General features: G+C 32.8%; 1 protein-coding gene across 3 annotated transcripts in view; it reads left to right on the forward strand.

Moving 5' to 3' along the window:
- The window catches only part of LOC121118230 (uncharacterized), a 24,049-nt gene continuing 6,676 nt past the window's right edge, over positions 1–17,373 (forward strand). For all 3 annotated transcript variants that reach the window (XM_040712787.2, XM_040712790.2, XM_040712788.2), the window contains exons 1-8: positions 1–982; positions 12,642–12,900; positions 12,963–13,115; positions 13,199–13,285; positions 13,354–13,627; positions 13,686–13,932; positions 14,254–14,478; positions 15,380–15,862. In XM_040712787.2, the coding sequence (XP_040568721.1) occupies positions 587–982; positions 12,642–12,900; positions 12,963–13,115; positions 13,199–13,285; positions 13,354–13,627; positions 13,686–13,932; positions 14,254–14,478; positions 15,380–15,862 (2,124 nt within the window). In that variant the 5' untranslated portion in view covers positions 1–586. The remainder of the gene's footprint in view (positions 983–12,641; positions 12,901–12,962; positions 13,116–13,198; positions 13,286–13,353; positions 13,628–13,685; positions 13,933–14,253; positions 14,479–15,379; positions 15,863–17,373) is intronic.

Here is a 17,373-nt window from a genome sequence, read left to right on the forward strand (position 1 = left end):
ACAGTACAATGTAGTCATATAAACTTACATAGAAAGGGGGAAAAGTAAATCACGAATAAAAACAAAAAGAAACCCTTCTTCACGCTTTTTTCCATGAAAATTACATTTGGTGTCCTTGTTGTCGCCGTCGTTAGTATTGATATTTTATCCACAACTTTGTTGTTTTTGGAATTCACCTTCACAAAACCTGCTCCCTACATTCTGTCAGTATTAAATTATACCTTACAGAGAGCTTAGAGAAAATGTTTAATAGAGGAAGAAATCTATCATGAAATTGTAGATTTGAGTTGTCGTCGATCCACTCAGGATACACTCCACTCTCTTCTGTGTATAGATTACTATTTTTTTTTTCCCATTCTTGCAGTGGTAGAAAGTTCTTTTGTGCTAATAAAGGGAGGAAAAACAATAAGAACGACCTTCATTGTGATTACTTATGTATATATTGTATAGAGTATCCACAGTAAAAGGCCATTTCACAACAGGAAACAGTAAAAACAGTCGAATTACACACAGTTTAGTAATGTTTCTTTGACTAGGCAACTGAATCTCAGACTCCCCTTCAAATCATTCTTTCTTCTCATCAAACATGTTCGAACTTCGTTCAAAACACTATTATATAGATAATGAAAATATAGAGGAAAATGAAGAAGAGAACCGGGCCATTTTCCAAGAACTCATACTTCGAAACATTGAAAAGGTTCCGATTTTCAAATCAACTCCTTCCCAGGATAGTGACGATTTCATTCTGGATGAAATCCTTAAATTTTCAGACTCACATAATGAAGAAGAGCTCAATTCACCCTCGATTAAGGATCTACATGTTCCTTTGGATTCAACCTCGGATCACTCCTATGAAAAGGATTCAATGGCAAAAGGGGAGGAAATAGAAAATGAATTTGATAGAAAAAACAGTCAAAGGAGCTCTGCCAAATCCCTTCTTCGTGAGCATTGCAGTAGTAGGCAAGGGAAATGCCGATGCCAAGTATGTTTGAACTTAGTCATCTATGATATATGTCAATGCACCAATTTTCTATTAAATCGGCCTAGAATGAATTTTAAATGAGATCGATCAAGACCCATGTATATCGAATTTTTGTATTGGATCAGTCCAGACCGATTAATTCTCTGATACTAGCCTGGACCAACTTATTTAAAGAACCGGATGAGTTCAGTCCAACAAAAGTAATTAGAGTCTCAGACCGGTCTATGAATTTCAAATCGAAACCAATTTAAAGTTGAATGATCTTTATTGATTAATTTGGCACTCCCAAGCAATGCTTCAATAATTTTTGAACTCATTTTTTTCTAATAATGTAAGCAAATAAATGTACGCACATTTGCATTATGTGGTGAAACACATAATTTTGCTACAAGAAAAAAATTAATGAAATTACTGCAAGCACACTATTAATATTTACTCAAAATTTATGCCTTTTTATCATGAATTTCCTTGGGAAAAGCATTCAAAATTATAATAATATGTAGGACCTCTTAGGTACATACAATTGCTACTCAATGTCCTTGAACCAAATAGGGGGTTGGGATTTTTATTTTTAGAGGTTTTTTATACTATACGAGTTTATATGTACATAACGAAGTCAACAGATTTAATCTTTGGACTTTCACTTAGTTTTTCGTCTTATCAAATGAGTACATCAATCCTGCTTGCATTCCTAAGGAACTAGGCAAGCAATGTGTGTAAAATGCATTTGCATTGCTCTATATTAAAAATACACAAATATATAATGTATTTTGCTAAATTTTTATGGATTTAAATTATAATTATTTAATGACATTCAGGGGCGTCTGCAAGATTATATATATATATTATTATTTTTTGGGGAGGGTGGTGCTTGGTTTTTGGATTTTTTAATTTTTTAAATCCAATAATTAAAATTTTTGGGGAAAAAAATACAAAAATTATTTTCAAATATTAAATTTTTTGAAATTTAAAAAAAAAAATCCACAGCTACTCACAAGAAATTGATTTTTTTGGAAAAAATTAATTTCAAATATTAATTTTTTTTGAATAAAAAAATTCTAAAAATTCAGTTATTCACAAAAAAAAAAAAATTAATAAAATTAAATTTTTTCGAAAAAAAAAAATCCAATATTAAATTTTCTAGAAAAGAAACAAACATTCCTTAATTTAGGGAGGCAACAAGCCCTCCAACCCATCCCGTGTGGTCGCCCCTGACACTTCAAAATTGATATTTGTTATAATAAGTTTTTGTAAGATGTAAATTAGACTATCCTTTTATCAGGTTTTTATCACCCTGCACAAAGACGTTGCAGAAAATCAAAAAATTAACTTTGCCAAAGTTTGAGACCTCTTAAAATGCCTTTTTTAGCGGAGTATTTTCATTCGAAAAATTGAATTTTTGGTGTCGAAACTCTATACTTTTTTAATCAAGATATTAAACAAAGAATAACATAATTTACATCTACTTAGGGAGATGTCCCCAACATTTATTTATGAGTCAAGGGAAGGGTACTAGTTTAGTAATTTGAAAACTTTTTTTGACAAATTTTTATACGACACTTTTATTTATTTTTTCTGTATAAAAAGTACATTTTTTTGGAGGAGGTGGGGATTTTAGGTAAAAAAAATGGAGTTACGTAAAATATTGTTATAACTTAAGGAATCTATAACTACCGGTTTCGATGCAAATTAAGTATAGTACCGTTTTATATGCTTCAGGACTCCCTTACATTTATACTGAGTAGCACCAGTGAAACACTGGAACAATTTAATAAAGTTTTTCATCGAACCAGTTTTATAATATGAAAGGTATTTTCTTTTAAATCAAGAGCTAAAGCATCGACAATAATGGTTTTTTTTTTCTTCAATAGGGCATATTGAACTAAAAAAACCATTTATAGAGGCCACAAGATGGCGAATAGATCATGAGTCTAGCATTATAATTAGAGATGTAAACCCTGTGAATTGTTTAGCTGACCCGTTTTTTTGGAATTGGTAATCTGAATCTAATTTTTCTTTTCCTTAGCAGTTGTCATTATTATTTAATTATTGAGTAGTCAACTTCTTTTTGGACTATATTTTAATTCTGATTGAACATTCGTGTGTGTTTATACAAGACGAAAAGTAAACCTGAGGATTTTTTGCAAAGTTATAATAGTAAGTCCTTGTTGGACTCAGTGTAGAATTGAGAATCTCCATTTGAGTAATTCTTGATAATGTCTTTTTTTATTTCCTTCTCTCCTTCCTCCTTTGTCACAGCTCATTGTAGCTGATCTAAGGGAATGTCAAGAGTGTCCTTCTTTCTCTCCTCTAAACCATTCTTCAAATTGTGAGGGTTACCATTTTGATTTTCGTTTTTTTTTACATCACTGGCATTTAATACTAGAAGCCTGTAAGGGAAGGCTCAAGCGCGCCCACTACAAATGTGGTGGAAGAAATGAGAAATTACTTCAATAACATAACATATGGTTCAGGAAATTATTTAATTCGAATATCAAGCCTATCACAGTCCTTATTTTAGGTAAAGGTATATATTTAACTATTTGAATGTAATAAATGGGTGTGTTTTTTTTTAATAAAAAAATAAGAAATGGCCTTATGAGCATATGTTATGTCTTTGTAGTAATTTCTTAATTTTGATCCCACCGTCTCTTATATGTATATAGTATTTGTTCTAGAACTTATCGTGTACTTTTGAGATTTTTTGAATGCCAGTTAATCTAGAAAAAAAAAAAATTGATCTCTCATAATATATGAGACTGAAAAAAATCGGTCCATAAATTGAGACTGAAAAAAAATCGGTCCATAAAGTGAGACCGAATCAAATCGATCTACAATTAGAGACTGAAAAAATAGGTCCACGGTCTGATTTTGCAGTCTGGACCGTAAAATCGGTCTAGAAAAATCAATTAAGACCGAACCAAAAAAAAAAAAAAAACAATCAGTGCTGGACCGAGTCTCAACACTAGTAATTTTAATACATCAAAATGAAATGTTTTATCAATCTATAGTTGGTATACATTAATGTATTTTAAGAAGAAGAAATTGTAAATTGTACAAACATCACAACATATATATATTTATAAATTTTAGAGGGGTAGGCTTGAACCCTCAAAAATAGGGGCTTGCAAAGCCCCTATATATAACATTCTTAGGTGTAAGATGTCCCAAAATCCTGAGTCGTTATAAAAATACTTTTAAGCAAGCATCGCTCATATTCTATTGGATGATATTTTGAAGAAAACATCAGTATTACACTTACATAATAGGCTATGATTCTTTCAATTTTCAAAACTTTGGAAACCCCTGTTATACAAACCCTTAAAATTGTTCAAAACTCAAAAGTTGTCTCAAATCTATAAAATAGTTAAAAAACTCCAAAAATTCAAATCGAAAATTACTCACAAATGGTGTGAAAAAACTTAGTACAGATTTGTAATTCACACTTCAAGTACTACTAGAAATAGATATTAAACTTAAAAGTTATTTTTAATATACATGTGTTATTAATAGAATACTAGAGTAGGTTTAACCAGCGTTGCCCGGTACTTTAAGAAATCAAAATTAATTAAGAACTCTTCTGCTTAATGTAAAACAAAAAATAAAGATCAACATTCTCATGTTGGTTTTATGAGTATGAGTAAACTCTTCTTTTACGCGATGAGGAAGTGGTTGCTTTATTTTGGGCCAGACCCCGAGTTTGCAGTCAGGCAGATGCTTTCCTATGCATCAAGGAAACCTCCTAATATCCCAAAATACAGTTCTCAGGCAGTACAAGTAAAGTAGGCACCAAGGAATCCTTCTAATATTCAATAGTACAACCCAGCCCAATAGTTTTATAGATGAACAACTCTGCCCCGATGCAAGTTCAATTTATCCACCCCGCTTCCCTGAGCATCAATGTACCCCCAAATACACCCCGGCTCTCAGGTTGTGCAGGTGAAGTACTGGGCCTCAAAGCAGTTTAAACTATACCGTCTCTGCATTTCTAAGTACCAAGAAACCCTTCAAATATGCTATAATACACTTCTTCCCACGGGTTATGGGCTGCTGGTACCTGAGGCATGTTTAATTCTTTCACCGCAAATTCCCTGAGCATTAAAGAACCCTTCTAATATCTCAAATACACCGCGGCTATCTGTTTGTACAGGTAGTATGCTAAAAAAAATGTAATTTAAAGAAACGTGTTTGAAGCCATAAGAAGCTACATAAAATAAATTCGATTTTGAAGCCTATTTTTCTGTTTTTATCAGAGTGTACATTTTACGTACATAAAGTATCTACGAAATGATAGTTGTCAAAATCTGGATAATTCTCAGACAATTATTTTTAGAAATTGGTCTAAGAGTTTACTAGGTGTTACACGCCCAACAACAGTACATTACTTGTGTCATGATTAAAAAAGACGCATAAGATACAAGCTTATAAAAGCCCTAAATCATTTACTTCGTATTTTTGTGGACTGTCTACGGAAATAAATTAATTGAGTATATTAGACTGCACATTTTCGTGTAAATACTTTATTTTACCGCAGTACATAAACTTTTTCTTATGAGAACAATATAAAAACTGACTTAGGTAAAAATTGAGGCTTCTCAGGCCATTTTTGGGCGTAATACAGGCCATATGAATTTGAAAAAAATAAGGGATTACTTTTATTAACTTTAGAGACCTAAAAAATTGGACACTATTTTTTTCTTAGAAGCCAAATCAGTCCTTAAGACTAAACGACCCAAATATAAGGGAAAGCAATTAAGTATAATCATCTACAGCTATTACACCAACTGATAGATAGTTGTTATTCTCGCATGATTCATGATTAAAAATGATCATTTTTTATAAAATAGTTGTTAATATTTTGTTTGTATTAACTTTATTAAAGAATTCAATTTAAAATTTAATTTTTTAAAATAAATTTTTAGTTAAAAAGAGCCGAATTTACTTTTTAAATATTAAATACTTATGTGAATTTTACATTATAACCCCAAATAATATTATTAGGGAATAATACATGAAAATAATTAATCATGATGAAATATGGCCAATAATCAAGGCATATGTTACACAATTTCATGCATACTTTCACTTTTACTGGCCTGAAAATTGTTCCTCCTTTCTCTATTCGTCTCTTTCGAGAAAGTTCGACAAACTTGGGAATATTATATGACAATCAGCTAGGGATTTTAAATATGATAAAAGTAATATATCATGGCCTCTACTGTATCATCTACAGATACCACCTTTTTCGATATCTTTTTACGGTATTTTTTTTAGCTGACATTATTGAAGCCTTGTTCCTGGCTTGAAGATGCTGTATTTTTGCAGATAAAAATTTATTTGCCGCTACTAAATTGATACAGTTAGATAATTGTACGTATGTTAAAACTTCAATCTCAGGGGCTTCTTGGATAAAAATGTCTGATGAGAGTGGGTTTTGAATTTGGTGATCAGGATCATCTTCCTTATTTCATGCCCCATGAGTTTAAGCATACAAATTAGAGTTCTTTGCTTCCTTTGAAGTTCATCTGCGTCTCTGTTTTGATTAAACGGGAGCTTTCGTTTTTTTATCTTACAACGTTCAAGGAAAGTAGGAATTACATTAGGTATGTAGAAAACACTACCGTCCTTCTGTTTACTTCCACAGAAACATTGATTCTTCAAAGACAGCCCAAATTTAAGTATGAATAATTAGAATATGGAGCCCAGTGACATCCTTATAAAACAACCCATTTTCCCATCCTTCACATAGGAAAAAAATAGTTTATTATATTATTTGGCAAACTCTTGAGTCATTGGCAGGAGTCTTATTCGCACGTTTGATGGCATTGATCACCAACTTCCTTTGATTGATGTATTTTGGAAAATTAAACATTTTTATGGGTGATAAGCCCGAAGACTTTTTACTCGGAGTTGATATATTATTACAATGCACTGCACTTTACGTTACCATTATGAAAAATATATTTCAAATAATTAGTATTGTCTAATTATGATAAATAATTAAATTAAGGCCACAAAGTAGTACATGAATTGCCTTTAAGACCTTGAAAATATACCTTATGGTAGCTGACAATTTTAAGCCAATCAGCAAAGAGGAGGAAAAAAATATAATCTTGTTCTACTGAGTGTCCACTCTTTCTCTCGATTTCTTTACTAAAGACTTTTGGTCCTTCAGACTGTCAGTACTAGAACAGAAAAGAAGAAATAAATTTGATTGACGTCATCAAGAACGAACTTTATTAGTTTTACTGCTGAACTGGATCGGACTGAGACTAAACTAAACTGAATATTTATTTCTATTAGATCGACCGAGTATCGAACCTACTCAAATTGAGTTCAAGAGAATAATTCCCCTCGATTGCGTTCTCCATTGAGCTACGTTTGTACGAAGATTATATAAGGTCACTGTAAGATGCCCTTAAATTGAAGAAGTCTAACTAACACAAAAATAAAAAAATAGATAATCCAGCATAACCTTGTAAAAACTCGAAATACATCGCTCAATTTGATTTTAGCGCGAGGTCTCGGATCACGTTTTTCACTGAGCTACGTCCATCCATTTCTTTATTTAAAAAAAATTATACTGACCTGTACCACACAAAAAAGTGGTCAGAGAGGCTTCAAACCTTTTTAAAGTTAGTTTTTTGATTATATGAAGTAGAAAAATCTATGCGTAGAAAAAATATCAACTCGAAATAGGATAGTCTCTTGTATATATATTTGTAACTCTTTAACATTTTTGTGTGCGATGGAACCTTTTTATGAATAATTAAATATTATGATTTACGTAGCTCAATGGAGAACGCACTCAGGAGTAATTATTCTCTAGAACTGAATGTGTGTAGATTCACGCTCGGTCGTTCCTAGAGAAGAAAATATACTTCATCATAATGAATATGATGATTTTAAAAAGATTCCTGGGTAAGATGGAGTAAATGTAATCCTTAATCAGTGCAACTCCGTCTGACCAATTAAAGGAACTTAAAAAAACCATTTTGAGATGAAAACCACGAGATTGAATGTTTCTTCCTGGGAAATCCCAACATATTTTTTGATATATATGTAGTATGTTCCAACTAAATAATTATATTCTTACAGTATATAATTAGGAGCTTTTGGTATAGAGGGGGTATAGAGGAAATATTTTTATTATTACCGGTTACTAGTTATGTAGTTCTTTGAATGGGGCTTGTTCTCGACTCCTCAAAGTTTTGTTCAGCTATGGGATAAGAGGGTCATTACCACACGTTCTAAACTTTATATTATATTGCAACTTTTCATCCAAAAAGACACAGAAAAAAAGGTCCAACATCAGTTGGATGTACGTTTTTAAAACGTAGGTTTTTTTAGATACAAACATGTCAACTCTAGACTCATAACAGATGCATTCATTCATTTGTCTACGTGTGAATACTCTGTTTATGAAGCATTTTCCGACTACCAAGATTGATAGAAATGCAAGGTTAGACTATCATTTAATCGGGCTTGCTATAATTTTTAATTTGATGTGTCGTACCGACTGCTGGGCAAGACAGGCAGATTATAACATAACACGCAACCAATCATACTCTATGACGTCACTATTGCTGGAATCTTCAATTTGATGTATTGTACCGACTGCTGGGTAAAAAAGAAGTATTGTGACACAACACGCAACCACTCATACACTATGACGACTTCAATATTAAAAAGCGTAGTGGAAGTCAAACATCAGTAGTACACGCGTAATAGTATAACTTTATATTTCTATTAAGTTAGTTGACTACAAAAATTGAATAACATTTGTTTTCCTATTCCCTCCTTTTTCTGATTGAATCATATAAAATATTAAAGCATTGAATCATATAAAATATTAGAGCATTGAATCATATTAGAATATTCTCCAATATATATATTATAAAGATATTGGATATTTTGCCCGATATATCGGTTTCTGATATATTATCCCACGTCCAATTTCAAGGTAAATATGTATGGGGGTTGGGAAGACCCTTGGATAATTAAACTATACAACAAAATTTGAACTTTCTTTGTTTTAGTGATTATTTTATGTTTGTTTTTTTATCGAATTGGTAAATTTTGCTATTACGGCATAGGTATAATTTTTTCATTTGTAGTGCATACTAAAGGTTCAGATTCCTTTTTAAATATAGAAAAGAAGCAAATGAAAAAATCAACATATAACTTTTTTTTTTAAATGATTCCCTAGTTTCAAAAACGTCTTACCTTTTAAATTATCAGAGATATACATATATTATTGAGACTGTCGTAGTTTTGTAGACTCAAAATATTAAAACAATCTGAATAAGAAAGGAATTCGGATTTTGGATATTTTTAACAAGAAATAACTATATGTTTTAAAATTATTCAAAATATATTTATTTCGTTCAAGAAATTTTCTACATTTTAAACTATATTTAATTATCTTTTCAATATATTAAAGTTAGAGGGTCAATGTACAAGTTACAAGTACGAGTATTTAAATCCCAAGTACAATTAAAATTTCAAGTAAAAAAATGCTACTCGAATACAACTCACTATGACTCGAGTACCCATGTAGGGGTCAGGTTATTAGCAATGACAGTACCACGGTCAAAATCCGACGGTCTTTTTGTGAAAATAATTTTCATGATAGTTTTTTTTTTTTGTAGATTAATTTAGTAGTGTGTATCAATAATTATTTAATTATTAAAAAAAAAACGTCTTCTTTTAAAATAATTATTTTCATTTTGTTAAACCAAAAATTTAGCTATCTATATCATTCAAGACGTCAAAAATCCCACATTAGCAATTAACTTAAGGTAGAAAGAGTAACACAATATGTAGATTACATCTACATCTCTCTCTTATTGTCATGGCTTACACAAAAGAAGGATAGGAACAAGGAAAATATATTTTCTGGATGCCACATATTAGTCGTCATATCATTCAGGCTTCTTCTTTTCGATAACTTCATAGCTGTTTTACTTTTAAAAATGTTTAAACTAAGAATTTTAAATTATAGGAAAGATTGATCCTTGTATTGTCCTGGGATGTAAAACAGGTCATCCGGGTATAAAAAACAGATAATATATTAAGTTCAGATCATAAAAGCTCTCATAGATTAGACGTATCCTTCAAATACCAATTAATTATTAAGGCTGAAATCCTTACAATATGTAATCGACATAACTACTCTCTCCATACCATCAGAAATGTTTTGTCTAGTAGTTTTATTTGTAAATAATTTCTATGGCAATATTTGGATAAATAATATCCTCTGAAAATTAATTATAGATTCAGAAAGCAATACATCTTTATTTGCATCTTCCAACTGCTCAACAAATGGAAGTATAAGACTAACTAAATATAATCTGAAAGAAGAACGCAGATTTGGTTTAGATTCTGTTACAAAACAAATATTATTGATGGGACAAATGCTGTTTGTATTAATACATTGTATTCATAAGAAATATTGTAGCACTACTGATAAAAAAAACATATCAAAATTACCATCACAATTTATAAGTGGTATAAAATAAGATTCTCGGATCATTTTATTTCTTAGTCTACAAAACCTCGATATTTTTGTTAAACATACCTTAAACTTTTTAGAGAAACTAAATATAACAAAATTATAAATAAAGCATGTCGAAGGTGTTCTAAATTTTTTAATTAAATGTACTAAAATGATACCGGAGTACTGACATATTTAAAATGGTTCTATACTTAATTAATATGCAGTGTCATTACGTCATAAAAATTGTCCTTCTGATGACGTAGTCCTCCAAATTTATGAACAATTTTTTTTCTTTTTATAAAAACAAATCAAGAAAGAAAATTTCTGAGCTAATCCCTACCCACCAATCCAAACAAAAATACAACGGAAGCTCCTGTCACGCTTAAAGTGATGTGAATGTCCCTTAACGACTGTTTTACAGGGCCGTGCAGAATTATTTACCGATTTTTGTTCAGAACATATTGCAGACAATAATGAGATTTCGAATGACTTGAGAAACAATTTATTCATACATTTTTAGAATAATAAAATAGTTTGTGATCAAATTTAATCAGTGTAGCTACCATTTGACTCAATGACACTGGTCAGGCGACGTTTGAAGCTGCCACAGACTTGCTGGATGTAATCGGAATCCATGGAGGCCCAGGCCTTGTTGACAGTAGCCTTTAAGGCATTTATGTTCTTGTGTCGTTTTTTGCAGGCCTTGGTCTCCACGTGCGCCTAGATAGAGAAGTCTAGTGGGTTCAGACTTGGGCTCTGAGAGGGCCAGTAGTCCTTGGCCAAAAGTTCATGTTGTCCTTGAGCCACTCGCGGGTGCTCCATCTTGTTGAAAACCCCAAGGAGAGTTGCCGACTATGGATTTGATCCACGGAAGGACCCTGGAAGCCAGAATCTTCACGTAATCCTCCGCTGTTAATCTGAGCCAGTGGGGAACCATACCGGCTTCATGGCCTTCCCGTTGGATCTCCAAACATCTCCAAAGCTCACAACACGGTCATTTTGCCTGTTGAAAACAGGATCGACCGTAAAAGTTTTCTCATCTGAAAAAATGATGATGCGTCCAGATGAGCTGAGCTCTTGATATCATTCAAGATTTTGTTGGCACGCTCAAATCTGACTTCTCGCTGACGTTCAGTTAGCAGAGGGCGTTCAGTACGCCTCAGGAACTTCCCCCAGCCCTTTTCAATGCCCTTAAAACAGTTGATCTCGACGTTCCCATCTTTCTGGCCATGTCGGCAATGGACCTGTTGGGAGTCCTCTTGAACACTGCCTTTACTTGCCTTGTTGAGACAGTGGGCATCCTGCCAGCCCCAGGGGAATGCTTGAGATCACCCCCAGCCTCCAAGCGCTTGGAAACGTTGTAAATTGTCTTCAACGAGGCCCCAACCTGTTCCTTAATGTTGTTATGAGGCACTCCCGCTCGGAGGAGGGCTGCAATTTCGATCCTCTTTGTTTCCTGATTGGACATGGTCTCACGTGTGGAAGTTGTTACGCTCTCACAGGAAGGATTTTTGGTTATTTTAACAGTAAAAATACAAAACAATCAGATTGGTTGCCACAAAACCTCTTAAAAAGTATATTTACATCATCGGTAAATAATTTTGCACGGCCCGGTATAAGTATTTTTTCGAGAAAGTATTGGAATAACAATACTAGTTTAGGTATTGGAACCGGTACACAAAATTGGGTATCGTGACAACTCTAATTACGAGACAATAGGATGAACATTTCATACGACATTTTCCTATTTTTCATTTCTGGAATATTAAATATTTTCTTATGCTGTCCAAGTAATTCCCATAGATATTTTATCTTTTGAGTTCTATTATAACTTATTTATTCGTTAACAGATTAATTCTTGATTAAATATAGACCATTTTGAGAAATCAGCAGCAAAGTATCAAATGACAATCTTCACCATATTCATTAATATAAAGCATATCTTTTAAATTTCGAAATTTATATAATAAAATTTGGAGATATAGGTATTTATCTTCACATAAAGGTCAGACAGAGGTTGTTCAGGTCAAGGTCATCAAAATGAATAATTTTTGGTTTACCTAAGTAAAAGATATACGCACTGACAATTTTTTTTGTATATATTAGACAAATCATATGATTGTGACATGCTATGAAAATCAACTATATTTTCAATTATAGCCACAAATCCTGAATGAAAAAGACAGTTCAGGGAAAAATGCTCTTCACTACTGTTCCGGAAATCAAAATATTAATAGCATTGATCAAATTCTCTCGGCTGATCCCAGTCTCATTAGCCAAAAAGATGACGAGGGCTATACACCTCTTCATCTCGCTGTTATTTCTGGAAATAAAGCAATTGTAAAGTACTTATTATCCAAAGGTGCTGACGTCGATGCAGTGGATGATGAACTACACTCTTCTGTTCATTGGGCCACAGGTATATCCTTGATCTGAATTTTTCGATTTGAATAATCAATTATCAACCATTATTTTAAACAGTTTGTGGAGAAGTTGATTGTTTGGAGATTTTAATTCAAGAAGGAGCAAAGACTGCAACTCCTGATATCTATGGTGCCTATCCAGTACATTATTCAGCACAAATTTGTGGGAAATCTTCGGATGCAGGGGCAGACTTACGGAGAGGACTCATTGGTATACAATATAGACATAATGCATGTACCTATTGATGTTCCAACTAATACATTTTTTGTTATTGCTTTCTTTGGATGACTCAGTCCTTAAAAGACTGATCAAGTTTGGAGTTGATGTCAATGTCAAAGACAGGGATGGAAGACAGCCTTTAATGTGGGCTGCCAGCTCTGGTAATTACAACTAATTTTAATTACATGAAACATGAATGCATATTACCAATAATCTTTATAATTATTAGGGAGCTCGGATGCTATTCTTTGTCTTGTTAATGCGGGTGCAAATGTTTATGAGACAGACAAAGATGGACTCACACCCCTACACTGCACAGCTTCAAGAGGCCATCGAGATTGTGTCGAAGCACTCGTTGGTCTTTGTGGCGCAGATGTGTCTATTCAAGATTATAATGGTTGCACTCCTTTGTTTTATTCCGTTACTCTAGGGCATTTAGACTGTACACGACTCTTGCTCGATTATGGCTCAGATCCAAATGTTCAAGACAAAAAAGGAAGAACGTAAGTACATTTTCATAATTCAAAGTGAGATGAGATTATGTTTAATTTGTGTTTTTAGATCAGCGCATTGCGGTGCTGCCAAGGGACAATTAGAGACATTAAAATTATTGAATAAATCTAATGGTAATTTATGGCTCAAAAATATACGGGGAGATTATCCATTCCATGATGCTATTGGATCAGGAAGAAAGGAATTAATTCGTTGGTTATTGAATCAAAAACCCGAAGCAATTGACTGCTGCAACAATGAAGGTAGAGGTGCGCTGCATATAGCCGCTATGAATAACAATGTTGAGGTTTGCAAGGTACTCTTGATAGCTAGACTGTGATGAAAACTATTCATCATAACGGAAGATGGGAAAAGAGTCGAAATCCTGGCAAAATTAAATTTAAAAAGAACTAAAAAACATGTCATTAAGCTGTGAGATATTAGTACGCTTATTAAATAGTATTCTGTATCTTAAAAGCAAGCATAGAACACTTTAGTTTATAGTAATCTTTGTCAAAAAATAAGTCTTCTCTCAAAGTTACCGTTTTATTTATGACGTTCTCAACGGGATGTCGACCTTTTTCTCATCTCTAATTATAATTTTTTATACATGCATATGTCATTTACAATGTTATAGATCTTGATCGACAATTATGCTGATATCAATATCATAATGCGCAATTCGAAGGGGGATCTTCTAACTCCATTAGATGCCGCTCATACTAAAGGAAACAAGGGATGTGCCAAATATATAAAACTTCATGGAGGTTTATCTTCAACAAAACTTGCAAATAAGGACACTCTTCATAAAGCCTTGACGTTGGGTCTAGCTAAAGAGAAGGAAACTACTTTATCTCCAGAGGTAGATACTCAATATTTGCGTAAAAGATACAAGGCGTCCACACAGGAGAGCTGGAGGGGCTGTAGCCCCCCCCCCCAAATTAAACATTTTTTGATTCTGACAAGAAAATTTAATATTTAAATTTTTTTTTCCAAAAAATTTAATTGTCTGTGAATAGCTTTGGATTTTTGAAATTTTAATATTTGAAACTAAATTTTAGAAATGTTTTTCAAACAGCTCTGGATTTTCGATTTTTTTTTAAATAGCTTTTGATTTTTGAAAAATTTTGTACGAAAAATTTAGCATTAATTTTTTTTTAAATTTTATATATGAAATTAAATTTTAGAATTTTTTTCCCGGAAAAAATTCAGTTTTTTCTGAATAGCTCTGGATTTTGGAATTTTTTTTTCAGGAAAATTTAATTTTTCAAATTTTTTTCTTCAAAAAAATTTCACAAACCATATATATATCAAATAATACTTTTTATCAGAAACACGATATAATTTTTTGAGAAAAAAATAATAATGAAAACAACTTCTTAAGACTCTAAAAAAAAAAAAAAAAACCCAAAAAAATTCAACGAACGGCCTTGATTTGGCAGAATATTAAAGAATTATTCAATATTAATTCGGGATTAAAATTTTGTTAAAAATAGAATTACACACATTTTGTTGACCTTTTAAAAAAAAAAAAAATACTTATTTTGAATAGGAATTTTTCTTTAAGTCACTTTTTTATGATTTTTTTTTTTAAAGACAATTTAATTAATTTTTTTTTCTCTTTGATTTCTGTTTTTTTTAAATTTAGCAAATAATTTTTTTCCCCTTCCCTAATTTTGGGAGGATAATTCCCTCTCCTTTCCTACGTCTACAATATACAATGATCAAGAGATAAGCTTAAATATTATTTTCATTTCTGATAGGATTTAGTTCCTGATCGCCATCGTCCAGAGAGTACAACTTTGGAATGTACTGCTGATGACTATCTCCAACCCATTTACAAACAACCAAAAGGACACGATCAAACACTTATAGATAATGACCAAGATCAAATTTATGAATTTTCTAAAGACGATGACCTCCCTGATCACCTCATTCATCCTGCATATGATTATAATTCCGAGAATGACCACAATGAACTCTCCTCTCCATCAGTAATAGAAAGTTTATTAACGCATGTTGACGAGGACCATATAGTGGAGAATGCCACTAGCCCAAGGGAAAAAGCTACAACTCAAAGAGCAGATTCTGTAACTTTGGATGTCAAAGAATCAGGATCTGAATCCCCTATTACTGTACTCCAGCTGCCCATATCCAGCAATAAATCATCCATTCCCCTTCCAGAAATGAATCCAATTCATACTCAAACGGAGAATTTGTATGAAAATGTTACAAAAGAAACTCAAGTATGTATCTGGGGTTTTTCAGACATTTCTTTCCTAGTTACAAATTTAGCAGAAAAAACAAACAAAGGAGTTTGCGCCCAATTTTATGGATTTGAATGATATTTACAGAAGAGTGAGCAAAATGTATGGGATCTAATTTTCATACGTTTAAATTTTTTGAATTCAATTTACTCTAGTGCAAGTCTTATGAACCTTTAAAGTTTACTCCAACATTCACATAAAATATATCCAAGAAGCATATGCAATTACGGAAAAGAGGTTCTTTATACACTAACATGTTTGCACAGCGTTTGAACGTCTATATGTTAGTTTTATTTACTCATTCATCGACTCCTTTTGTCACTACTATTTTTTTCGAGTGCAGATACTTAGCGGAATGACATTTTATCGAAAAGAGTATAAGTATTTTGAGTTTCATTCATGTTACTCCAATTTAAAAAAATGAAATATTTAAATATTTGCCACGAATGGTAATGATTAAGTGTTCATTGATTGTTAATTATTTAAGTCAATTCATTCTGAGTATACAGGGTAGGACAGCAAAACGTGGACTGTTAATTAATGTTTATTTTCTCATTACTATGAAAAGGTTTAGTGATTATTTTTTGATATCCTGTTTCCGTCGTCCTTTTTAATTAAGCAAACTACACTAATAATTCAATCTTTTCATCATCATGAGTGAGCAACAACCAAAAAAGGCATCGCATCTCTGATCTCCTAGATGTTGGAGTTGATGTGATGAAGATTATGGACATTTTTATGTGTTCTGAGAGCCTGATTTTTAAGTTGGCCAGGGGGGGAAAAAACCGGTGAAGACCTTTCCAGGATGTCAAGACGTGGAATTCATAATTTAAAGAGGGATTCGATGTTCTTGTTAAGTTTGTAGAAGAAAATAAAGAAATATCCTACTAAGTCGATGAATTGCCTAGCCAAGGAGGGCTATAAAACACAGCTTAGGATTAATTTCCTTGACAAAGACGCCACCCCACCTTTTGACAGAGGGCATGAAAGCTAGGAGGTTCGAGAGGTGCAAGGAAATCATCACATAGATAAAAACAAATGGGTCAATTGCGAAAATTATATCGAACAAGAAGATTTTCACAGTTGATCAATTTCACAACCGCCGGAACAACCGCTGGCTTCTGGAAATAAAAGAAGAGATCCAAGGGGTTTACCATACCAAATAGCCAGCCTAAACAATGTTCCTCGGTGTAGTGGCCTCTGACGGAAAGAAGATGCCTCCGTTATTTTTCAAGGCTGGACAGAAAATCGGCCAGGAGGCCTACTATAACGTGCTTAGGTACACCATCTTGCCATGGCTAAAGACGAGCTACCCGGAGTATAACTCCGTGTGGACTCAGGACGAAGCCCCATCTCACACGTCTGCCAAGTCCCAAAAGTTTTGTGCAGAAAACATGTCTCGATTTTGCTCCAAAAGAGATATGGTCCCTTCCTCACCAGATTTGAACCCACTGTACTTTTCTATATGTGGCACTTTGGAGAAGGAAACT

The sequence above is a fragment of the Lepeophtheirus salmonis genome, chromosome 5 (assembly GCF_016086655.4).
Source record: "Lepeophtheirus salmonis chromosome 5, UVic_Lsal_1.4, whole genome shotgun sequence".
NCBI lineage: Eukaryota > Metazoa > Arthropoda > Copepoda > Siphonostomatoida > Caligidae > Lepeophtheirus > Lepeophtheirus salmonis.